The following is a 23,581-nucleotide window of genomic DNA, read 5'->3' as shown; positions in this document are numbered from 1 at the left end:
CATAATGAAATGATGCTGAATTGTTTACTTGGGGCGGAGGCGGCGGAGAGACGCTGCACATGTGGGGGCGGAGAAGTCACGTGACGCAACCCGGAACTGGAGGGAGAAGAACGAAGGGGGCGGGGCTCCATCTGACAGGCGCGTCCCATCGCAACAAGGGACCCGCAGCATGTCGACACTGTGCGTTCTGCTGCTGATGGCGGTCCCCCTGGACCCGGTGCTCTCGCTGACATTCCACCTGCCGGTCAACTCGATAAAATGCCTCCTCGAACACGTGGGCAAAGACGTGCTCGTCTCAGGCGAGTACGAAGTGAGGCAGCAGCACGAAAACACTCGGACTACTTTGAAGGTACCATATGGCACACTTGCTCACTCTTTTTCTGGGGGGGGGTGTCTTGAACCAAGAGTGAAAATACCATTACAAAAAAAATACGTTCTGCAATGAATATTTATTCTTGTCAATACGTGTTGATATTCTGTCAGAAATATATTTGTTAAATTGAAAGAAAAAGAAAAAGTGTAACGTGAATAATCCAAAATGTACTAAAACAGTCTAATAACATGTTAACAACGTTGTGCATTAATTGTAATAGGGTTCTTTCAAGATTAGGTAAAAAAAAAACTAGTCTTGTGTCACATCAAGATACCATTAAGATATTGATTTGGCATCCAGCTTTACTCCAAAGGCTGAGAGCCGTTGATAATTGAGAGATCTAGTTGATCCCCTCTGTTCACTCTTTCCTCAGGTCATTGATTCTTTGTGGGAGACGTTGTACGTCAAGGAGAACGCCACGAAAGGGAAATGGTCATTCATAACACCAAATGACGAAAGGATTGAAGTTTGCTTCAGCAGCATATCTTCAAGTGAGTGAGGTTGTAATATTTTTCTCAATGAATTAGTGATACAGGTAACATTACAACTCAAACAAACGCTTGTCATTAGGCACTGGGAGGGTCCCAGACCAAGTGGTCATACTGAACCTGAAGCATGGTGTGGAGGCCCAGAACAACAGAGAGGTGAGGGGTCACGTTAATACTATTACATCAAATATCAGTAACATTAGTTTGAATCCAAACTACTTCTGATGATTTAATGTATGATGGCGCAACATGACAACAATTAATCTTGCAAACTCTTTGTCAGATTGAAAAACTGGAGAAGCTGAAGCACCTTGAGCTCCTCTCACAGTCCATTGCAGATGACTTCACCAACCTGAGCAAACGAGGGAAGGAGATGCGACAGACAAATAGTAAATCAATAGGACAATATGTTGACTGTAGATGTAAATCACCACTTGGGCAGAAAAATGCAGCTGCGCTGTTTTCTAGGAGCTTGTTGGTTTGAGTTGAAGCAGTTTTCTCCTCAAGTGCGATTCATTACTTTATGCATCTGAAACTATTAAGTTGAAGTGATAAGAAAAAGTGTTGATACTATTTAAATGCAAATTCTTTTCTCGTTCAGGTTCCACCAATAGGCGGCTGCAGCTCTTCAGCGTCACATCCGTCTGCTGTTGTCTTGCTTTGGCCTCGTGGCAGATTTTCTACTTGAGACGATTCTTCAAGACCAAGAAGCTGATTGAGTAAATACTGCTGAGGGGCTGAAAGTCTGGGAACATATACACGGCCACCGCAACGCGCCTTTTGCTGCATTCGTCTTCACGCGTCACATTTCGCCCGATGCATATTTGAAGGGTTCGTGTGGAGAAAAAACACAACGGATATCGTTTGTCCTCCAGGAAATATCAAACTGGTCTTGTGTTGTTTTAATCACATATTATTCATTTTCCCAAATCATGCTTTTTTTCTTTGTTGTTTTTTAATTCAGTTTAAGAATGTTATTAGCAAATGAGCGATTGCTGTAAGAACAGTTTGTGTATTTGTTTGCTATATATGTTAAATATGTTGTTCATATTAAAAGTCTTCCTGTGAATTCACAAACAAGATTCAACAATGATTCTGTTGACAGTAAAGACACACCCACTCATCTATTTCCATATAGTTCCCACGCTTTATACATTCTTCTCAGCTTTTGGAGGTTGGGCTTCTGTAATTCCTGCAGGAAACAAAAAGGCTTAGTCACCAACGCATTATAAAAGCCTTAAATAGTATATTAAGCACACATTTAAATGTGCTATTCCATTCTCGTACCTTCTCGTCTTTGTCCAAATGGAGGATGTCTACCAAGGGAGCAATGGATGGACGGCCATGAGCACACTGGAAGGGCAGCTGACAGGAGGACAAGGACGCCACCAGGCTGCAGCATTCATCTCGACTCAGGCTGTCGTTGAATTTGATGGCACCTGTTTAATGCAAACATATATTAAATAGATTTTTTTTAAATCAAGATTTCAGTGGGAAACTGTAATTTATTGAATCATCAATGCACAAAAAAGTAAACTGGAGGATGGAGAGACGTCATGCGACTGTACCGTGGCATGCGAGTGAGGCGAGCACCTTCAGCACCGTGAGGGGCAGAGATCCTCTGACTCTCCCGGTCGAGCAGAGCAACTGAGAAAAACAAGAAGAATGGAGGCGTGTCACACTTTATCGAGTCAATGATATTCTTTCTCCATACGAAAAGGTTTAGGGATTAAAAAAAACATTTCCAAGCTTACCTCGATCTGCTCCTGAAGATATTCCTGATGTGCGATTAAAAAAAAAAGGGAAAAATAAGAGCCGTGAGATGATCACTCGGCTAAATGAGTGACTCAATAGGCGGTATTAATAAAGAGGCGTCCCGAGTCTCACCTTAACAATAGACTTGATAACAGATGGTCTCCCCCGCCTGAGCTCGTTACTCTCCTTTTCCATGAAGCACAGCGGTACCTTTCCGACTAAAGCTTGCGGATTCGCTGCCTGTGAGAACTTCACTTCCAGGCCCAAACTCCGCAAATGTGCTTCACAAGACCTTTCAGAGGAAGAGTCCATTAGCAACACCGAAAACTAAAGTGCCAATGTAATAGTCCATGGCATGAAACCTCAGTGTCAAATTAACCCAGGACAATTAGATTTCATTAGACAAGTAAACAGAAAGAGTTTGATCTTAAGCTGCAGGATGCAGTGAGACAAAAACAAAACAGAACACAGCCATGGTGAACGTTTAAAACATTCACAGCCGAGCCACATTCGAGCGTTTCGCTCATTTTGGTAATTGAAGATGTGAGTTGACCGACTGTCGGCAGATTGCGACGGTTACAGATTCAGAACTTTCTTGTCCAAATCAGGCAAAGTGCTCGCTTAGGAATCGACTCATTCTACTGGCTGGAAACGGGATTGTCTGACAGTTCGCCAATTACAGGAAAAATGCAGTGAACAAAACATAACCATTGTATTTTACTTTGAGAGCTGTAACGAAGGCATTTGATGATGTACGCCCTACTATTAATAAAGGCTGCCACTTCATTAGAGTGCGGATGACTGCGGCTGCGTCACTGGCACTGCACTCACCCTTTTGGCATCTTTACTGCTACTCTCCTTCATCTCATTGCCAATATCATAGTTTGAATAAATGCCCTTTAACCATACGGACTGAACATTATATATATATAGATGTATAAATATATACATACATATAATATATATACACATATATACATACATATATACACTACCGTTCAAAAGTTTGGGATCACCCAGACAATTTCGTGTCTTCCATGAAAAATCACACTTGTATTTATCAAATGAATATAAAATATAGTCAAGACATTGACAAGGTTAGAAATAATGATTAATATTTGAAATATTAATTTTGTTCTACAAACTTCAAGCTCAAAGGAAGGCCAGTTGTATAGCTTATATCACCAGCATAACTGTTTTCAGCTGTGCTAACATAATTGCACGGGTTTTCTAATCAGACATTAGTCTTCTAAGGCGATTAGCAAACACAATGTACCATTAGAACACTGGAGTGATAGTTGCTGTAAAAGGGACTCTACAGGACTGTCTCAGAAAATTAGAATATTGTGATAAAGTTCTTTATTTTCTGTAATGCAATTAAAAAAACAAAAATGTCATGCATTCTGGATTCATTACAAATCAACTGAAATATTGCAAGCCTTTTATTCTTTTAATATTGCTGATTATGGCTTACAGCTTAAGAAAACTCTAAAATCCTATCTCATAAAATTGTAATATTTCCTCAGACAAAGTAAAAAAAAAGATTTATAACAGCTGAGTGTTTGTCAAGGCTCAGGAAACCCTTGCAGGTGTTTCGAGTTAATTAGACAATTCAAGTGATTTATTTAATACCCTACTAGTACACTTTTTCATGATATTCTAATATTTAGAGATAGGATATTTGAGTTTTCTTAAACTGTAAGCCATAATCAGCAATAAATCAGAATAAAAGGCTTGCAATATTTCAGTTGATTTGTAATGAATCCAGAATGCATGACATTTTTGTTTTTTTAATTGCATTACAGAAAATAAAGAACTTCATCACAATATTCTAATTTTCTGAGACAGTCCTGTATACACCTATGGAGATATTTCATTAGAAACCAGACACTTCGACCAAGAATAGTCATTTAGCATATTAACAATGTAGAGTGTATTTCTGATTCATTTAATGTTATCTTTATTGAAAAAACAGTGCTTTTCTTTGAAAAATAAAGTCATTTCTAAGTGATCCCAAACTTTTGAACGGTAGTGTATATATACATACATATATACACACATATATGTATATACACATATATGTATATACACACTCTCTCTCAAACTTTCTATTTCAGGAAGTGTTCTTGTTTTACAGGTATTCTCATTTGCTTGTAGTACTATATACACACACCTCAGTAGCCTTTGCTCTTCCTCCGTTACACTGATCTGGAGAGGTGGTAAAATGGTTGATGAACACAGACGTCTCTCCCCAGGGGCCTCTGGGTCCTCCTCATAAGAATCTATGACACGACACACATTTATGACTGTGGTATCGCATCAGGGTCCCAAAAACAGCTTTGTTGATCGAACATTTCATTATCAATAGTAATAATGTGCAGTCGTTGTGTTTGTTACCTGCGAGGAGATTTTCGAGTCGAACTCTCTCGTGTGCGGCGTGTTGATCTACCAGCACCAGAAGGTTTCCTGGGGTTTCAACAGAAAGAGGATGAGATGCCGACAAAACAACAAAAGACCACCAGTTAAGTCCCGCCTGTACCTTCGGTGTGTGCCGCAGACTCCTCATCTCTCGTGTTGATGAGACACGCAAGAAACTTCTTATCCACCTGATGAATAACCTAGGCGGTAAATAAATAGGAATTAATTTATACCATCAATGAAGGTGGAATGGATGAAGCATGATGAAGAACATTTCAGAACATGCCAAACTAAAAAGAGCAATGTGCCTTCATTGAGTGAATCATGGCCTTAGAGAAGCGGTATGGAAACAGGATGTTGTGGATCTTGACCGCCAGTCCCTCAGCTTGCCCACTTGAGACGTCCACACCGACCTGAAGGCACAGTGGAGTTCATAGTGCGTCACTGAAAACAGCTCATTGATTTTGATATTAAGACGCTTAAATTTACAACAGATAAAATAAGTCAAAAAATAATGTAAATCCTTACAAAGCCAACACAAAAGTTTTGTTTACCGTAGGAGGGCAGACAAACACAGGATTCTTCCACTTTGAGTACAACGACTTCAGTGAGTTGGACCTCTCCACATTGACATCTGATAAGACAAACAACATTACGCATGAACACAAACAAGACAATATTCCTTTTGTATACGAGTGTGTGTGAGGAAGGCAGCCTGCGATCTACAATCCGATCCGTCTGTCCGTGGGGTACCTCTGTCGTCAAGCCCTGAACTAATCACTCTGTCTGTCCTGGATTTAGGTAGGAAGGGCAATACGAGATCCACCTGAAACGGGTAACATCTGTCTTCCATCCCTACAGTTTAAGAAACAAGTGACAGTGGAGGTATTCTTGGTTAATGTCGAGAACTAGTTCCAGTTGCCATCATGTCAACATAACCTGCGGATAAGCTGCTAACTCACCCCTTTCAGAGATGACACTAACTGCCATATTGGTGACATCCGATGTACAGCGCGCGAGAGTTTCTTCAGCCGGTGGGTCTTGATAGCGGCTGAGCCCAGTCACTCTGTTGATATAAACTATCTTTCCCACAGACGCGTCGTAGTGATGAAGCCAGTCCCCCGATGTTGTATCCTCTTCCCCCTCAGCCAGGGGAGGACTTTCACAGCAGCCATGGGCAGTCTCAGGATTTCGTGGCGTGGCACAGTGACTCTCGCTGTTATTGCCGTCTTGGCCGTCATCATTAGCGCGACGGAGACGGGTATCGTCCCGCGAGGTCGTCCTCGATAAGTGTGGCAATACGTTTGAATCGTCTGTCCCGTGTCGTTTCAAATGGAAGAGTTTAGCTGCCAAAGATATGCGTCCTCTATTCTGCCCCGAGACTGGCTTTAACTTGGCGAATGCTTGGAGGGCAAATGGACTTCGGAGAAAGCTCCGTGTCTCTTCTTTTTCTGTTCCGCCGCCATCTTGCGGTTCTTTCTGGCAGACAGACATGTTCTTGGAATTTAAAACACCGCCGTCTGTCTGATGACGTCTGGGATTATTCCCTTGATGAGTCGCTTGAGAGGGTAACTTCAGTTCATCAGCTGGACCACATGTTCTTCTGAACTTCTCAAGGGACCCAGGCTCCTTACATAAAGACAACTTTTGACAAGTTGAAATTCTTTGCATCTTTGAGGGAATTATGTCGATGGATGGTTTCGGACAATTTCCGTCACGGCCGGCACACAGGGAGATTTTGCGTTTTGACGCAACGGATCTCTCCTCACATTTTTGTACTAAAACTTGTGGCTGAAATACTGACTTGTTGATTTGGGACAGGTCCTGAGGGAGCAGATTTTCATGAATGTATGGATCAGACAGGCTGATCCTTCTGTTACATATTGAAGTAAATTCACGTCCTCCTGAACCCTGACAGTCGGGTAATATTTGATCAATACTTTTTGAAGCCGGTTGAATTTGTTGATAGATTCCAACTAGTGGGATCACACTAATGGCTGAGAGGGTTGTGTTGACTGGTATCTCTTTTTCTTTTGAAAGTTCCAGTTTTTCGTTTTCTAGTGAATTTGACAAACATAACACTTGAGTGTCTTCCCCAGCATCACTAACGGTTGACTCCTCTTCCACAGTAATGTTATTATCAGATGTAGCTTCAAGTCTAGGCAAATCACACAGTGGCTCAGATCTAGATTCTTTGTTTATACTCTTTACACTATTTATCTTTTGCTTCCCCTGTCCTGCAGTCTCTTCCTCGCCCTCCATCGGACCACACTCCTGACCAACACTGTCCGTGTGTGCACAGTCGTCTTTGCGCCTTCGATAAACAGGATTAGATGCCAGTTTCATTCCAAAAGTGCAATCTAGTGAGGAAGCCACGCCAGCTGCTGAGTCACCATGGCCCGCGTTATGTCCCTCTTGGTCTGTGTTGTGACTGGAAAACAAATTGGGAGCTACATAGTCCAAGTCATCTTGAGAAAGCACAGCCACCAAGTTCTCCTTGCTCAGGAAAGCTTTCACTGCCTCCTCTATGCATAGCAACATCTCATCCCAATCTCTGAACTCTATCAGAGTTTTGGCAGGCTCAAGACATATGTCATACTCTGAGAAAAGGCATTTGATATTGATGACGTACACTCCATGCAGTTCTTGGCTTCGTTTGTGCTTCGGACTCCTGGTAGCAGACTGCCCGTCTGGACTGTCGGTTTTCTGATTTGAACAGCTCAGTCTGCGAAGAAGAAGGTTCAGAAGCTTGTGTATCCGTGTTTTCAGGAGCAGCCTTTCATTCACATACAGGAACTGCAAGCTGTTATTGTAGTGGCCTTCTCTGCCGATGTAACCCGTCACTTCAAACTGACCGCGAGTGTGGCCGATTTCTCCGAGCTTCTGTGCTCGCCCGAGACCGTGTATCTGCACAAACCTGTGGTAGGTGCTTCTCGCTTTAGGAAGCTGAACCGTCATGGCTCCTGTGCAGTCATTCTTCAGGGTGAAAGACACAGAGGGATGCATCAGTGAAATGGCCTCCACCCTGTGTCTGATCCTCTCGCCCTCCAGGACGGCATCCATCCTCTTCCTTCGCACTGGCATGTTGTGGAGGAAGTTACAGACGACAACGGTCGTCCCTGAAGAGGGTCGAGTACTCTCTGCTTCGAACACATCCATGCCCTTGCCACCCTTGAAGATTTTGATGTGAGTTTTTACCGATGATCTGGTCCGGGCGGAGATTTCAACGAGTGTGGCGAGTGAGACAACACTTGCCAGGGCTTCTCCTCTGAACCCATACCACCTGAGATTGTCCAGGTCTCCAACAGTGCTGCATTTGCTCGTGTAGTATCGGTTTCCCACGCACTCCATGTCCTCAGCCGTCATCCCAGCACCGTTGTCGACCACCTGTACTTTGAACGCCTCCATGTCCACCCTCACCCCCACACAGGTCGCCTCGGCATCGATGCTGTTGAGGATGAGCTCCTCGATGCTCTGCTGAAGGGAGGGAATGGCGACGCCGGAGCGAAGCTTCCCCTGCACTTCTTCAGACAGACACTTAATCATGGTGTTAATATAATGCAGGTGTTCTCACCTGTCCTGGCCAACTTCAGCGTAAAGTCAATACAATTAGTCAAGTGGCTTAGAATGACCCGTTGCTAGCGAACGCAGAGTGATGCGAGTTAGCTATACGAGTTCCAAACATGTTCCCAACGACCACTTTGTTGATTGCAACACGTTTTAAAAGTCGGGATACACTGCCTGTTAAAATAAAAAAATAAAAATATCGAAGCCCATGTTGAACTCATCCTCCGGTCTTGTTTACAGTCAACGTGTAACATCGAGAGCAGACCGGAGCAGTCAACAGACAAATCGAACAGCGCCATCTTGTGGTGTGGAGGACTAACAGCATCCCCGCCGTGGTCCTCTTTTATCCGGTTCAACCAGCTTTGGATGTGTGTACCGCCACCTGCTGTCCGGGGTGTGCGATCATGGGATCCCACACTTGTTTAATGACTCTAGGCACAGTTCTTTATTGTATTTACTTAAATAACGAATCATGAATTTCAGAAAAAGAATATATAACTTCATAAGGAAAGACATACAGAAAAAAAGGCAGGAGAAGAAAAACACACATGTAGATATAAGAAAGGCAATTATGTGGTTGACATTATGTGGTTGGCATTAGTAAAGCTAGGGCAACAGCTAGAGATGCACTGTGGCCAAATCATACGATTCTTGTCAAGGTTAGGTGTCTCTAAAGCGGCTCCTCTGTTCTTTTACCATACCCTACTTCATCTTCACTCACAAACATTTCCATTATTGGTTCCAATTATGTTTTTAGTGGAGGGGACAAAAATGGAATAAATAATGGAATCAATACCAGTAAATTATCATGTGACATTAATGCATAAAGCCAAGGGAGAAAATGTACTATCTTCACTCTTCATCCCTCCCGATTCCATTCATGGCACATATTTTGTCTTTATGTACCACTTTCTCTCCGTCATACAAGTTAATATCCAATTCCATCACATGTGTGTGAAGAAGTGGTCAGGTTTTTATTGTGTATGCCATGTCTCCTCCCTCTATACCTCTTGGCAAGTTTGTCTCTTGACATCATTAGTGACTTTCTTCACAAATATTTCTCCTGCTTATTCAAATTAACACAATTTGTGGTTTCATTGATCCTACATCATTGGCTGTTTCATCAGGGCTTCTCCACAACCGCCTGCATAATCAGTCCTTTCAAAAGGAGGGCAGCAGCAGTTTGATTAGTATTTATTCATTAATCAGTCTCAGATGTTTTCAGTCTGTCTTAGTGGAGCCCAATGAATGCAGTGACAGATTTCAAGGTCATACCATTGCCTGTTTGCTCACCAGGATGTCTGCTTGATTCTGACTTGTTTGCAAATGCCTCCTTCAAAACAGATGTGAAGTTTATTATCAATGTCGTAACCTCATCAAACATTCCCTTATTGCGGGTTGCTACAATGAAATTCAACAATGTGATGCAGGCTGGAAGGAGTTTTCATTTTATTATACTGCAATCCAACTATTAAAAATTAAATAAATTAATAAAACATCTGGGTCAAAGGTAATATTACAAGTAAAATCTGTGTTTTTTATTATTTTACTACGTTAAAAGATGAGTGTTCCAGGCTATTGACCGTATTCTCATTCTTAAACTCGGCCTTGGTTATGTGTGACTTGGGGCTCCCGGTGGATTTCAGCCATTCTTGCATTTGTTTCACCCGGCTGCGTGAGCCTTGCAGCTGCCCCCGAACCGTTCCTGCACCTGTGTTTTGGACCCATCCCACCAGGCCCAGCTTCCTCCCCTCTGCCTGGAAAATGAAACATGGTGAATTATAAAATAGCAGATGTAGGGTACTGACAGAGAGTAAGGCTGTCATGGGAATATTAGTTGCATACATTGCACATGATGGGTTGTGAACACTACGACTTGATCTCTAAGCATTATATATAGAGCAAAAATGAATTGTTATTTTCCAATTAAAATAAAATAAAACATTTTTGTTAAAGCAGACATGTTTAAGTTCACTAGAATTTATTTTTAGAAGCTTTAATGTCAAAATGCCACTTTTTTTCTCATATACATACACTCAAAGTCCAGTTAATTCAGAAGCTTTTAGCTCCATCTCACATCCTTCTTCAATGTATACCTAAATCAACCACGACATGCAGTTGACAGCTCAATGACAAGCTAAAGAATTACTCTAACTTGTAAATTGTGCATGTGGAGGCTCACTTTTCACATATGTCAAACTCACTTGAGCATATTTCCGAAAAAATACACCTTGCACTCTGCCAAAAATTTCATAATCCACTGAAATGAGGTCTTCGTTGCTCATCTTGCACCTGGAAGAGGAGAAACGCGACAGTAGCTGTGTTTGTATGCTCAAACTATTTTGAACCTGGATAACTAGCACGTTAAGCATATTATTACGCATACAGGAAAGCTCGTTGCGTGTCCAATAATTCACCTGAATAGCGTAAAGGAAGCCGTGAGACACTATCCAGCTCCAAAAGATCTCTTTTTAAAGCATACGGGACTCCATTTCCGGAAGTGACCAGTGGGCCAATCAGAGAGCATCCGAGACGTTTGGTTTCTAGGCAACGAATGTTTGGGGAAGATGAGTCACATCGTCATTGTGTCTACTCTGGAGTAACTTTTGTCACAGATGCTTTTAATTCCGACGACATTCAAAATGTGAGTTGCATGTTTAATATTATGCACGTGACCAAGAGATCAACAATTGTACAGAAGCTTGTTTTTTTCTGACAATGATCTTTGTCATTTGGATGTCGGGAATGTTATGCAATAAATGTCATGTCAGCAATGTGTTGTTTCAGAATATTTTTTGAACACAGCAGTTCACGAACTAAACCTCCACTCAAGGTCCACCGGCTCGCTTATTCTGGAGCTTTTAACGATGTTATCTTCATCAAACTTCATCTGCTGATTACTTTTTGGTGGACATGGATGAGTGTGCGCCCAATAATGTTACAACTGTATGTCATGTAAAGAAAGTAATCGTCTACTGTAAACTTTAACTACAGTTGCATGACAACTGAGAAAAGGTCATCTTAAAGTCTGTAATTTGGTTGAAAGCGAGTTGTCAAGGTCAAGAATAGATTGTCAAGTTCAATCAAAGAATCTGTAATAAAAAGGGTTTTCTACATTTAAACAGGAGATGTATTAGGCCTACATATGCGTAGACTAACTTGGGACTCAAACAAAGTTGATGCAATCACACTACTGCTTTAACTTTATGTTCATACACTGCAGATGCACAGCATTTCTGTTGACAGTTTTTCTCTTTCTATTTTTTCTCTCCTCAGAAATTATAGGCGAAAAAATCGTCAACAGTCGGCGTGGAGGGCTCAGGTGTCTTTCACAATCAAACAACCTCAAAGGCATCGGCTGAAGTCATGAGCACACACACAGGAGGAAGACACAGTCCTCAAGGGAAGCACAGCATCGCAGGAACAATAAACATCAATGCTCAAGCACAGCACGCTGCTGTACCTGGGAGAGCAGACGGGGAAAACCGTCCATTTCCAAACAAGCCCGTGAGTCACAGGAGATCTCACCAACCCAGGAAACAAGACTCTTTTGATCCGTGTGATTTAGAAAAAATGACTATTACAAAACCCAAAGAACATTCTTCAAATGGCACTCGAAAGACCGATGGAGCCCAAGAGCCAAGAAACGACTCAGACGGCAGACAGCCCAGGGGAGAACTGCAGATGGCCAGAGCAATTCATGCAAAAGAGCTAATGCTACAGGAGAAGCTCTGGAACATAGAGGAAAAAATAAGACAAAAGTTTCAAAGAGACACTGCTGACCGACAGAGCGAGGAGCAGAGACGCAACTGGGGACAAGCAGAAAGGGGAAACACTGAGACAACATCCAGGCTGGCTGAGCAGCAGAGGAGAGAAGTAGCGAGAAGAGAAATGAAGATACAAGAAAGACGACAGGAGACACAATATCAAGAAGAAAGGGCCAGGGGGAAAAGAATGGAAATGGAAGTTGCACAGTTACACAAAAAAGATTATAAAGCGACTCATCAGATCACAGTTCCTGAGCAAGGAGTGAGCGGAGAGCTGAATAAACCACGGTGGGGGAAAGTGAAAGAGCTTACCAGAAGAAAAGAAAGGGACGAAAATGTCATTTGGGGAGCGACAGGTGTGAAGTCACAGGATGGAGTAGTGAAAGCAAAAGAAAGACATCTCAGTCCTGCCTCTATGGGCGATGCACGTTGGAAGAGAGAAAGCAATTATGGGATTTATGATGAAGAACAAGATGTGCCTCACATGAGTCAGCAGAAAACTTCCCATAGAGCTGCAACAGAAGGAAGAAAACTGTCAGGGGGACCGAGGCTTCCCCCCGTCTCTCAACCCTCACATTCCACCAGGCCTCCTGAGCCGAGGCAGCCGAGAGGGGGAGACAGCGCGGACGCCAGCCTGCAGCTGCTTCCTTGCACTTTTTGCAATAGAAAGTTTGCAAGCGAAAGATTACAGAAGCACGTCCAGATCTGTGAAAGAGTGAAACAATCCCAGCGCGGAGTCTTCAACACCTACCGGAACAGGACCAAGGGATCCGCCATCGAGGAGTTCTGGAAAACCCACAGCAAGAGTCCAGAGGTAGGAACACGTCGGCCTCTTTCAACAGGTCAAGTATTTTGACCTCTCATACATCAATGGACTATTGTTGTTGTTGTTTTATAGATTCTTGATTTGAGTAAGCATCAACTTTTTCTGATTTTATTCAGGTTGTAAAGAAAAAGAACCAAAGACGGAACCAGGTAAATACAAGACATCTGCACGAAGGCCGACTCCCAGCTGGAACCTCTCAGCCCAAATGGTCCAAGTGAGGAAACATTGGCCTGAACCATTAGAACCACACATCCACAGCTGATCAAGTCAACCATCACCATCTTATTAGTTAGTAGTCTCCCAATTGTTTCATTCAATTTCTCAAATATTTCATGTGATCTCAAACTGTCCAGGATATTTTTTGGCTCTTTACGAGACTAGTGCATCATTATATTAATATCAACAAATAGATATAGCTGCAGGTTATTTGAACTTACATTATGGAAAATATTGACTATTGACAAAAGACAACTTTTTTATTAATGACTTTTACACAAAGCAAAAAGCAACAGCGCGATGAAATGGTTATACGACTGTTACATCTCCACAACTGCTGACATAAAAGTAAACCATATTTTTTTAGATGCTGTCAACATCTGAGGCCCAGCATTTTCATAATTGCAAACATTTTGGTTTTAATAGCTTGGTGAGGCACTGACTGTTTTTAACATTGCATTCAACAGCTTGGAAGCAAAGGTGTTTCTCACTCACACACACACACGTTTTCACAAATTATGCAAAACATCAAAGAATTTTTCAGAAAGTACCTACGAAGGATACAATAGTTAAAGAACGCGAGAGGAATACAACATTATAGCCGCGAGCTTTTATCATAAATGCATTCACATTAAAAGAAAACTGTTCATATTTTAAGAAGACACAGACCGACACGTGTGCTTCCCCATCATGAATTCAAGAAGAGTAATAACTAAGTAAGCAGCTGTTGAAAAAATTAAATCAGTAGTTTCGTGTTTCACACAAATACTTTCATATAATAAAACATGCACATGTAAAAAAGTTTATATTTGCGTGAGATATTTAGAATATGTTTAGAATAGCATTTCTCATATATGTGGAAAAACTGTGTTAGAAGCTTTTTTTTGTCTTTGGTACTTTCACCTTTCAAGAATATTGAATGAAATAAAAATAATAAAAAATAAAGCGATATATGATTAAAAAAGTTATGGTTTCAAATTGGAAGACGGCGCTAACATGAGTCATCATGGATCTGGACGTCGACATCCCGGCAGCCCATCTCACAAATTGCCAACAAGAAACCGTAATCTTTGGATGCATTAGATGGTCTTGTGTGTTATTTGATAACTATTAATACACGAAGGACCGAAGCCTCACTGGTGACACCCCTTAAAGTTAACAATACCACTAAAACATTCACATTACATAATAACACGATGCGAGTGTCCCTCACGGGTGTCAGGTGCTTCATGTTGAATCCAGCCAACATTTCAGTCTGTGGAAAAAAACGAGCTAGATTACTGCACACAGGTGAACACAGGTGTGCACATGAGAGCGTGCCAGGCATTACGCAGTATCACACATGTAACAGGTTGTAATAATGCAACTCGCCGTGCACGGCAGGTGACCTCTGAATGGGCACGAGGCTGCGTGTCCAACCAAGCCTCCGATCTCCATCCAACCAGCGTGTTTGCCTCAATACGTGCTCCTCACACTCCGCCCATGAGCAAGACATCTGCAGGAGGAAGTCACACACTGGCCCCTGTCGACCGGCCCCCGTGGTTTGTGAACGCGCCTCCTCTTTCTCCTCCGTCCCCGGGCATTCGGGCATCGGAGGGATGGTTTCCGTTACTGTCGCACCCCGCTTCCCTTTGCGCTGACCGATTGATTGCCGCCCAGAGCCTTTCGTTCTCCTTTAGCTGCTCGTTGACCTGGAGGGGACAGGGATGCGCGCCGTTACTCGCGCACAAGGGATCGAACTCGGCACCGAGGCGGACGGGCGGCTCTCGGGAAACGCGTCTCACCTGCCTCTCGAGCGTCTGGATCCTCAAATCTTGATTGGCGACCGTCTCTCGCAGCTGCAAAATAAGCTCTCCCGTCAAATACTGCGGCGACGGTGTGGAATGATTCGGTCATCATTCGCGGTGCCGAGTGTGCGGATTTGATACCTGTGTGACTTCGCGACTTGCTTTGCAGCAAGCGCCCGTTGCTCCTTTCATGCCGACGTCATCCTCCTCCAGTCCATTGACTTTATCACAGCTCATTCGTTTAGTCTGAATAAAAGCGGACACAGTGAACGCCTTTTTAAAAAATGCAGTATTAAACCGTATGAACATCAGGACTGTGACCCTCTAGACCAGGGGTCGGGAACCTATGGCTCGCGAGCCATATGTGGCTCTTCCGGTGACGGCATATGGCTCCCAGACAATTTTGAGTTGAAAAAAAAAAAAAAATCTCCGCCCGCCCCCCTGAAATTTTCTCTATCGTGCCAAATTACAGCCGAAATAATGTAAGGTCCTTTTCTGAAAGACGTCTTTGTTCTTTTATTAAACTTTATTAACAGAGCTCCGATGCCGGCTCACATCGGGGCGGAGCAAAGAAAAAGTCACCTGCACCCCCCCCCCCCACAACTATATGGCTCTCAATGAAATATATTGAGAAATATTTGGCTTTTATGGCTCTCCCAGTCAAAAAGGTTCCTGGCCCCTGCTCTAGAAGTTTGTACTTGGAGTACTTCATGTCTAAGTAAGTGAAAGGACCGTCATCGTGGCTTTACCGACAGGTCTTTCTTCGTGCCGACTGCTTCCGCCGCAGCCTTCAGCGCCTTCAGATCCTCATACGGCAGAGTGACGCTCTCGGAGATAGAAGACAGCTGGTGAGGCATGGATATGTCGTCTGGAATCGGGATGAACTCTGCATTCTCAAGCTCCTGTTGGATGAAGATCTCCCTGAATTAGAACCCAGTCTCCATTCAGAGGTTTTTTGTTTTTTACCATTCAAACAAACGTTTCCTTATTTCTTGGCACTTCTATGATAACAAACCTTTTTAAGCCAGAAAGGGCAGGAGCTTTCCCCAGTCTGACCGCTCAGTGACGTCATCGCAGCCTTCATGAGGCACTCCTCCGTGTTATCCTCCAGTGTACCACTGAGACCCCTGTCACGACACCCCGTCTCTGAACCAGCTCCTGTGTCCAGCGCCACGGAAGATGTCGATGCCTCCTGGGCTAGTCCTATATAGATAGATAGATATATATATTAGTGCTGTGAAAAATAACGCGTTAACTCAGTGAGGCCGGTGAGGTTTCAGCTTTGCAGCGGTGTCCCCGCCGTCCCTTTCATCACGGCCCAGTTCATGAAGAAAACCCACACAGTCAGTTTGCCTCAGCAGCTGCTAGAGGAAGACTAGAGGCCTTTAGATTGTATCATGGTGGAGTTAATGGTTGACAAACAAGAGAAACATGTTCTGTTTAACCCTCCTGTTACCTTTACATTTACTAACATATTTTACCCTCGGGGTCAATTTGACCCCAGCAATTAAAACCTCCAGAAAATTATTAGAATTAATATTGCTTCCCAAGTTTAAGTGTGAGGTACTTTATGTTTGTTTGTTGACTACCTAAATAGCCCTTTAAATAAATAAAAAAGTTGATATTTCTTATATGTTTGACACAGTGAAAAACAGCCTGGGGTCAAATTGACCCCAAAGAACACCGCCATTAAACATTGAATGGGGTCAAATTGACCCGAAAGGTAACAGGAGGGTTAAACATTCTGTTTAGGATGAAGATGTATTAATGTTCCATATGGAAGAAAACTGCTAAATAACTGCTGAGTTGCAGCACCATTGTATAGAAGAATGTATAAATGTATAAATCCGTCTTTTGTCATAAATCTCTATGTTCTCACAAAATATATCGAGAATATCGGTAATATGTGATTAATCATGATTAATCCACAAAAACCTGTGATTAATCCGATTAAAAATGTTAATCGTTTCACAGCCCTAATATATATACATACACACAGGCACAAACAATGTAGACTTTTAGGATTACATGAGGATGTATACCTAGAGTAAAGAAAATGAATCAATACACAAATTAGTGACAAAAGAAAATGACATACCACTAACAACTGACAGCCCACTGCTGTTCGAGCGAATCGTCTTGGAGTTGAGCACTTTCTCTGAAAAGGAGAAAATATATTATCTTAGACAGCCGGCTGCTTTCACGAGGACACTGCAAGTGCCTGGTTGTGATGACTAACCCATGATGATGATGCTGTGCCAGCCACAGCAAGAGAGGTCCGGTACATGGTGGAGGGAACCAAAGATAGGCCTCGGCATGGCAGGGCACACCTCGGAACCAAATCCCTTATCAGCTGGCATCCCAAGCCGCCCGTTTCCTGCGTTTCCCCATGCAAATATGTGATTGTCTGCAAGGGATACAAACACAGGTGGTGACGTTTCCCCAGGACCAACGGGCAGGGGCTTCTGGAAAGAAATAAACTCTGAAAAGTAGATAGTATTGCAACAGAAGGGCAACAGGACGAGGTGTGGTCTCACCCTCAGTGGCTGCAATGGTGAAGCCGTCCCCGCAAGACACTTTGGTCACTATCTTCCCTCCAAAGGGTCCGACAAGGAGTTGGACACCGTGGTGTTTCTTAAAGTCCTTCACGCCCAGCTGTCCGTACTTGTTGCAACCAAAGGTGATCAGACGACCACGCTCTGCAAAGTGAAGAATCATGGGAAATTATGTTTCTGTGAAATGGAGAAAAATGTCACTTCCGTGAAAGATAGATAATCGGCCTCTTTAAACGGTACCATCAATGGCAGCCGTGTGGCTCTTCCCTGGGCCTATGACCCTGATCTTGAACCTCGCCAGCTGCTTCACCAAAGTCAGTGTCGTGATGTACGGGATTCCCTGAGAGCCCTGGCGTGTACACAGAGACAGAAACAAAACATAAACGTATCTGCATCCCCTAGAATAGTGATGACGACGGTCCTGTGTGTATCGCCTCGTACCTCTCCAGGGTGGTTTTTCAGACCGGAGATTTCCTGGTTCAGACCAAGCTGGTTGAACTCATTGTTTCCACATGCTAGGACTTTGCCAGTCTCGGTCAAAAAGAAGGTCCCATCGCTGGCACATGACACTGAGGAGATGATGGCGCCTTTAGGGATCACCACCTGGGAACACCAGACAGCAGACAGTACTTCTGATTGCTACAAATGCAACCATATTGCTAAAGAAAACACTTATATTTTACTGAATACTGACAGACAGTGAAGAGTATGCCAGGACAGGAAAGAACATCTTACTTGCATCGGAGAAGAGAAGTCGTCCTCACATTCCAGGCCGAGACGCCCTGCGCCATGAAAAAAAAAGAAGAGTAAATTCTACGCTTGACTGTATTTTTTTTAAAAGACCACTATATTATTTACACTACACACATACACACACTTTGCATTTTGCACACTGTCTATATTTAATATTTTATATTTAATTTAATTTGTCATTAGTATTGTGTATTATGTATGCATATATGTTGTATATATACATATATATTTTATTTTATATTTTACTTTGTATACTTCTATATCTTTCATCCCTGTTTTTTTTATATTTTATTTTTTATTCTTGTGTGTTTAGTTTATTGGTGCTGCTATTGCTACGACAAATTTCCCCTTGGGGATTAATAAAGTATATATCTATCTATCTATCTATCTATCTATATCCACCTGCAAAAACAGCGAAAACAATATGGCAGAGGCCGACACAGCTCAAAGCCACAGTAAACACAGCAACTCCATGTACCGTACTCTCCGCAGCCCCAGGAGTAGATGTCCCCGCTATGAGTCAGCACCACCACGTGGTTGTCTCCACATGAAACCTGACGGACGGGCCGCTCCGCAAAGAACTCCAAAAGCACCGGGTTCAGAATCTCCGTGCCGAGCTCCCGCTCCACTCCAATGCAGCCGTAATAGTCCGACCCAAACATGTACATCTGGTCCTCGTCTGCAAAAGCATCAGCAGAGGGTTAAAAAAATACATCTTTACAGAACAATATGGGGTTGTTTTTGTTCGTCGGAAGACGTTCTCACTCACCGGTGACGCAGGCGGTGAAGTCCGCCCCACACGCCACCTGGCGGATGGCCTTCCCTTGGAGCTCCTCCACCTTCCTCGGCTGACGGTACGAGGACTGGTCTCCCTGACCCAGCTGGCCCACCATCTTGGCTCCGCCTTGGACATTCTGAACAAGAAGTTTGAGAGAGCTCCTTGGAGTGAAGCGCGGGAACAACCGGACCCAGCGTCTCTCTTCCAGCACGATGGGAAGTGGTGAATACTCACTGCCCAGGTGTACAGCTCCTTTTCCACGGTCACCACCGCAAAGTGACTCTCTCCTGCGCACACATGTTGGGCGATGCTGCCTCCTTTAAACGTGTCCATCTTCTGGGGGGTGAACTTCCCTCCACCCCAGAAGTACACCTCCCGCGAGCGCGTGGTCACCACAGCGACAGGGGTGTCAGTCGCTGTACTCAGCCTGTGGTGCGTCCAGGACACCCAGTTGAATACCACAACACATGACTTCACTATGGGCAGGCTTTAACAAACGGAGAATACCAAACTGCTAACGACTTACTTTGGCTTTCTCATTGCTGAATTCAGCAGGGCAACTCGCTCTTCAAGCTCCCTGATAGAGAACGAGGTCGTCAGTGGGTTGTCACGGGTGTTTAGATTCTCTTGAATCCAACACCCAATAATGTTCCTCATAAAAAAAACACGCTTTTCCCTTTCATCCAACTTACTGTCGACAGCAGGCGATGAGCGGCTGGTCCAGAATCTGATCGGATGTCGGCCTCTTTACGGGGTCCTTCACCACAAAAAGATCACAAGAATCAGACCGACCCTCACAGAGGCTTTTAGTGACACAGTGAAACCTCTGGCACCAAATCATTTGTTTCATAACAATCCAACTCTTCTCTGGTTATTCCCGTAACTCACTTGATCGAGGCACTCGTACACCAGTTCGATTAATGCGGATGAATACACGTCGGAGTTCACTTCCATGGTCCAGTTGCCCTGGACTATTTTCACACAGAGGTTCAGAGGGTTCTGGTGGACACAGGCAGCACAACGTGTTCATTCCGGAGCGGGGGAAATCTAATTTTCAGAATAAAGCAAATAATGAAAACTATTTCTAGACCAACCGTTGCATCGAATGTCCTCGTAAGAGCCAGGACTTCAAAAATGACACAGCCCATGGCCCAGATGTCTGATTTGAAGTTGTACTTTGATCCCTGGCACAATTCAGGTGACATGTAATATGGAGTTCCCACACACTGGATTTACAGAAGAAGAAGAAGAAGAAGAAGAAGAAGAAGAAGAAGAAAAACATTAATATGTATCATATTAGTTAGTCTGATAATATTTATTGGGACGACAACTTACAGTCTCTGCCATTGAAGACTTAGAGTCTAGCTTCTTTGCAAGGCCATAGTCACCCAGCTTGATGAGGTCAGTCTTGGTCAGAAAAATGTTCAGAGTTTTGATATCCCTGAAAGACAAAAAAGGGATGGTTGCTTTACCAAAAGCACTCATGCATATGTCCCCATTGAGGGCATGAAAATGTGCTGGATAACTTACCTGTGTAGGATCCCAGCCTTGTGAATGTGGGACACAGCTGAGGCTATTTGGTACAGGTACCAAATGACCACCTAAAGAACCAAGTTAAAGGAGAAGATATAGTAGAGAACAGTCTGTTTGTATAAAACACGGGCCATGGTGCACTCGTACCTCTTCACTGAAAAGCTTCCCATTCTGGTGGTTGATTTTATCATACAGGTTTCCTCCTGCGACGATACGGGCATTTATCATGCAGTCACAGACAAACAGCATTCAAATGAATCTCAATCACATCTTCTGAATGGACTAAATATGTACTTACCATTACAATACTCCAACTCAATGAGCAAGCTGTTTTTATCCATGAAGTGATTTAAGTAGGCGATGATGTTGTTGTGCTCCAGGATGGAGAGGATGCTGATTTCGTTCATGACGTCTCTGCGCTCCTTTTCGTTGAGGGAATTCAGCTCCACCTCCTTCCACACCACCAGAGAGTTGTCCTATGAGCCACAGGGGGACATGCCATTAAATAATAATGAAAACAACCATAATACTGTCGAGATGGGTTCCTGCACAGGTCAACAATGTGTTATTGTGTTATAATACAACGAATAGACACATATAAGTGGTTCACGATGCGCTTTTAGAAGGGAGGGGATAACAAGGACATTCTGAAGTCTTCCCAACTGGACTACAGGAAAGAAGCAAACAGTGGAAGTAACTTATCTACTTCTCACTCAGGAATGTCTCACAGGGGTCTGGAAACAGAGGAGCGAGCCAGACGCATACTGGACAGCACTGTTAACCACGTGTGACACATCTCGTTACCGTGCGCGTCACCGTGGCTCCAGTCTGTTCTCACTGCGTAATGAGGACCGTGGACACTTGCATAAGACATACATTTCCCTTGCCCCGTTGGAGAGGTACACATGGCGAATGAAAGAAACACGTTCCACAACGACGTGTGCATGAAGGGAAGTTCTTGTTGCACGGCATAAAGTAAGAAACGTGCACTTTTTAGGAAAAGTAAACACAACTCACCTCTGTTCTTCGGTACAGGGTCGCTTCGCCAAACGCCCCCCTTCCGAGGATCCGGATAGGAATGTAATGCAACTTCTCCTCTTCGCCATTGTACGTGCTAGACGCGGATCCCTCGCTGACCACCGAGCCGCCGTCCAAATCAGAGTTCAGCGAGTCGAAATGTCTTTCATATTCCCCGAGTGACATGGCTGCACCGGGAACTGTTCAGCAGCGATGTAAATAACCCGAACAGGCCCAACCACAACTCTTGAGGAAAGACTCCTACACACCCGTACACACGTCTGCCATGTTTCCCGGGGGAGACCTCTCAAAGTGCTCCTACTAAGTTACCAGATGCGTCAAAAGCCACTCAACACACACATAATGTAGGAAGAAGAACAAAAAGAAAAATACAACCTAGCAAAATACGTGTAAATAGTTCGACAGCGTTAAGAGTAACACAACCAAAACGAGGACGTTCAGTCCACTTTTTGAAAGTTTCAGAATAAAAGTCATGTGTCGGAGAGCGCTGTCGTGTATTTTACGCTGAAGGCCAACATAGCGTACTTCCGGTCGTGGCACTAAGCCTGCTCGACATGACTTGTCTCGCGCTCTTCGGCAGGAAACATGGGGGTCGGTGGACGTTATCAGCGTTTGTTTTATTATTGTAAATAACCCCTTGAAAGGTTTATTGTTTTGTGTTGATTGCCTTCTTTTGTATCTGCTTTATTGGTTTTGATGTATGCCTTTTTATATTGTATTGTTTTAATAATGTTATAGATGTTGTAATCTACTTCCTCTTAGAGTTAAATCGGAATTTTATTTTGAAATGTTAAAAGGAAGCAAACCTTTATTTTATGTTAAAATACAAACTTGATGGTACGGCTACAGATGTTACAAACGGATGCGCATTTCATATAAAGTTTCATAGATTTAATGGACTCGTATGAGGCTAAAGCTCTTACGGGGGTGACCAGGTGGTATTTATTCAAGAGTTTTGGTTCATGTTTATACACCGAAAGAAAGAAAATAAAGAAGTTTCACCAGCAGTAATTCTCACGCCAAATCATATAGGCCTACGGGGATCCGTTACAATTATAGTTTCGTCGAAAACACTAACATAGCCTACAGTTGTTGTTTTCGTTTTCGAGAGAACTGAACTCAAACTAGCAGCCGATTTAGTTTTTTTGCAAATACTTCTTTTAAAAAAAATTTATTTTGAAGACAGGCCACCCGGAAGTCTGTCAAAATACAAGTAATATAGTTTAATCAAAGTCATGTTTGTGTGCAGAGTTTTTGCTGATAGCGCTCGTGTATTTATATCGTGCTGTTTCTTGAGTTTATGAAGAGACGCAGAGTAAATGTGTTTACCCTTTCTACCGCTAGATGGCAGTATTGAGTTATATATACCTGTCTTTTATCTAGGTTATTGATACAGACGTATTTAAGGCTGTTTATTTTCTCTGATATTTAATGTTCATGGTTCGTTTGCAACCTAGTAATACACACCATGTATGTACTTGTTATATTTGTGTCATTTTAGAATAAAACATTCCAACGTGGAAGAGTGAGCATGTGTGGATCACGAGGCAATACAAAATAAAGACAGTTGGTTTATTCTTACCTGTGCTTTCCATTTGTACCGTTATTACTATTCATCACTGTGATGTCAAACTCATTCAACATCTAACAGGCTCCGTTCTAACTCAGCTGTGAGTGTCTTCGCCCCTCTAACAACATCACATCATCTTAATGTAGCACTTTAATCT

The 23,581-nt window shown here is 43.1% G+C and overlaps 4 protein-coding genes across 7 annotated transcripts; 1 reads left to right on the top strand and 3 right to left on the bottom strand.

The window, feature by feature from the left end:
- The first annotated feature begins 69 nt into the window (after positions 1 to 69).
- On the top strand, positions 70 to 1,941 carry LOC130201318 (transmembrane emp24 domain-containing protein 10-like). Its single transcript, XM_056426266.1, has 5 exons — positions 70 to 349; positions 747 to 864; positions 944 to 1,017; positions 1,145 to 1,250; positions 1,463 to 1,941. Exons 1-5 carry the CDS (start codon positions 170 to 172, stop codon positions 1,582 to 1,584), a joined length of 600 nt encoding a protein of 199 aa, XP_056282241.1. The 5' UTR covers positions 70 to 169; the 3' UTR covers positions 1,585 to 1,941.
- Positions 1,024 to 8,602, bottom strand: mlh3 (mutL homolog 3 (E. coli)). 3 transcript variants are annotated; one of them, XM_056426264.1, is made up of 13 exons: positions 5,997 to 8,602; positions 5,788 to 5,889; positions 5,589 to 5,668; positions 5,343 to 5,447; positions 5,156 to 5,234; positions 5,014 to 5,082; positions 4,790 to 4,898; positions 2,749 to 2,908; positions 2,616 to 2,639; positions 2,430 to 2,508; positions 2,149 to 2,300; positions 1,978 to 2,053; positions 1,024 to 1,213 (listed from the first exon to the last, which is right to left on the bottom strand). In XM_056426264.1, the coding sequence occupies exons 1-12, from the start codon at positions 8,578 to 8,580 to the stop codon at positions 1,982 to 1,984; spliced, it is 3,615 nt and encodes a 1,204-aa protein (XP_056282239.1). In that variant the 5' UTR covers positions 8,581 to 8,602; the 3' UTR covers positions 1,024 to 1,213; positions 1,978 to 1,981. The 3 variants fall into 3 exon arrangements, with proteins under 3 accessions (XP_056282239.1, XP_056282240.1, XP_056282238.1); XM_056426265.1 differs by having other exon boundaries at positions 1,982 to 2,053; XM_056426263.1 differs by lacking the exon at positions 1,024 to 1,213 and having other exon boundaries at positions 1,720 to 2,053.
- Positions 8,603 to 10,026: 1,424 nt separating this feature from the next.
- Positions 10,027 to 11,116, bottom strand: acyp1 (acylphosphatase 1, erythrocyte (common) type). Of its 2 annotated transcripts, XM_056426713.1 has the most exons (3): positions 11,019 to 11,116; positions 10,806 to 10,893; positions 10,027 to 10,358 (listed from the first exon to the last, which is right to left on the bottom strand). In XM_056426713.1, exons 2-3 carry the CDS (start codon positions 10,884 to 10,886, stop codon positions 10,143 to 10,145), a joined length of 297 nt encoding a protein of 98 aa, XP_056282688.1. In that variant the 5' UTR covers positions 10,887 to 10,893; positions 11,019 to 11,116; the 3' UTR covers positions 10,027 to 10,142. The 2 variants fall into 2 exon arrangements, with proteins under 2 accessions (XP_056282688.1, XP_056282687.1); XM_056426712.1 differs by lacking the exon at positions 11,019 to 11,116 and having other exon boundaries at positions 10,806 to 11,012.
- A 2,540-nt stretch (positions 11,117 to 13,656) lies between these two features.
- On the bottom strand, positions 13,657 to 22,393 carry LOC130201813 (serine/threonine-protein kinase Nek9). Its single transcript, XM_056426942.1, has 23 exons — positions 21,834 to 22,393; positions 21,115 to 21,292; positions 20,964 to 21,019; positions 20,814 to 20,884; positions 20,619 to 20,724; positions 20,378 to 20,509; positions 20,172 to 20,282; positions 19,976 to 20,040; positions 19,810 to 19,860; positions 19,518 to 19,710; positions 19,275 to 19,419; positions 18,984 to 19,184; positions 18,488 to 18,534; positions 18,194 to 18,355; positions 17,993 to 18,101; positions 17,735 to 17,896; positions 17,437 to 17,604; positions 17,296 to 17,355; positions 16,213 to 16,400; positions 15,947 to 16,099; positions 15,339 to 15,443; positions 15,195 to 15,248; positions 13,657 to 15,101 (listed from the first exon to the last, which is right to left on the bottom strand). The coding sequence occupies exons 1-23, from the start codon at positions 22,017 to 22,019 to the stop codon at positions 14,919 to 14,921; spliced, it is 2,886 nt and encodes a 961-aa protein (XP_056282917.1). The 5' UTR covers positions 22,020 to 22,393; the 3' UTR covers positions 13,657 to 14,918.
- Between the last annotated feature and the right edge of the window lie 1,188 nt (positions 22,394 to 23,581).

This window comes from Pseudoliparis swirei, chromosome 11 (assembly GCF_029220125.1).
Source record: "Pseudoliparis swirei isolate HS2019 ecotype Mariana Trench chromosome 11, NWPU_hadal_v1, whole genome shotgun sequence".
Classification (NCBI taxonomy): domain Eukaryota; kingdom Metazoa; phylum Chordata; class Actinopteri; order Perciformes; family Liparidae; genus Pseudoliparis; species Pseudoliparis swirei.
The sequence above is the reverse complement of the archived record's forward strand: the minus strand, read 5'-3'. Positions and strand labels throughout refer to the sequence as shown.

What these genes read in the sequence shown, in the direction of transcription:
- LOC130201318 (XM_056426266.1), top strand. Translation starts at nt 170, where the DNA reads ATGTCGACACTGTGCGTTCTGCTGCTGATGGCGGTCCCCCTGGACCCG. An exon ending in ACACTCGGACTACTTTGAAG is followed by an intron (nt 350 to 746) that starts GTACCATATGGC and finishes CTCTTTCCTCAG; the next exon opens with GTCATTGATTCTTTGTGGGA. An exon ending in AGGCCCAGAACAACAGAGAG is followed by an intron (nt 1,018 to 1,144) that starts GTGAGGGGTCAC and finishes ACTCTTTGTCAG; the next exon opens with ATTGAAAAACTGGAGAAGCT.
- mlh3 (XM_056426264.1), bottom strand. Translation starts at nt 8,580, where the DNA reads ATGATTAAGTGTCTGTCTGAAGAAGTGCAGGGGAAGCTTCGCTCCGGC. An exon ending in TGTTTGTCTGCCCTCCTACG is followed by an intron (nt 5,448 to 5,588) that starts GTAAACAAAACT and finishes CTGTGCCTTCAG; the next exon opens with GTCGGTGTGGACGTCTCAAG. An exon ending in CGCCTCACTCGCATGCCACG is followed by an intron (nt 2,301 to 2,429) that starts GTACAGTCGCAT and finishes TGCATTAAACAG; the next exon opens with GTGCCATCAAATTCAACGAC.
- acyp1 (XM_056426712.1), bottom strand. Translation starts at nt 10,985, where the DNA reads ATGCGTAATAATATGCTTAACGTGCTAGTTATCCAGGTTCAAAATAGT. An exon ending in TTTTTCGGAAATATGCTCAA is followed by an intron (nt 10,359 to 10,805) that starts GTGAGTTTGACA and finishes TTCATTTTCCAG; the next exon opens with GCAGAGGGGAGGAAGCTGGG.
- LOC130201813 (XM_056426942.1), bottom strand. Translation starts at nt 22,019, where the DNA reads ATGTCACTCGGGGAATATGAAAGACATTTCGACTCGCTGAACTCTGAT. An exon ending in ACTTCTCTTCTCCGATGCAA is followed by an intron (nt 18,356 to 18,487) that starts GTAAGATGTTCT and finishes TGGTGTTCCCAG; the next exon opens with GTGGTGATCCCTAAAGGCGC. An exon ending in CCACACGGCTGCCATTGATG is followed by an intron (nt 17,897 to 17,992) that starts GTACCGTTTAAA and finishes TTCACTTTGCAG; the next exon opens with AGCGTGGTCGTCTGATCACC.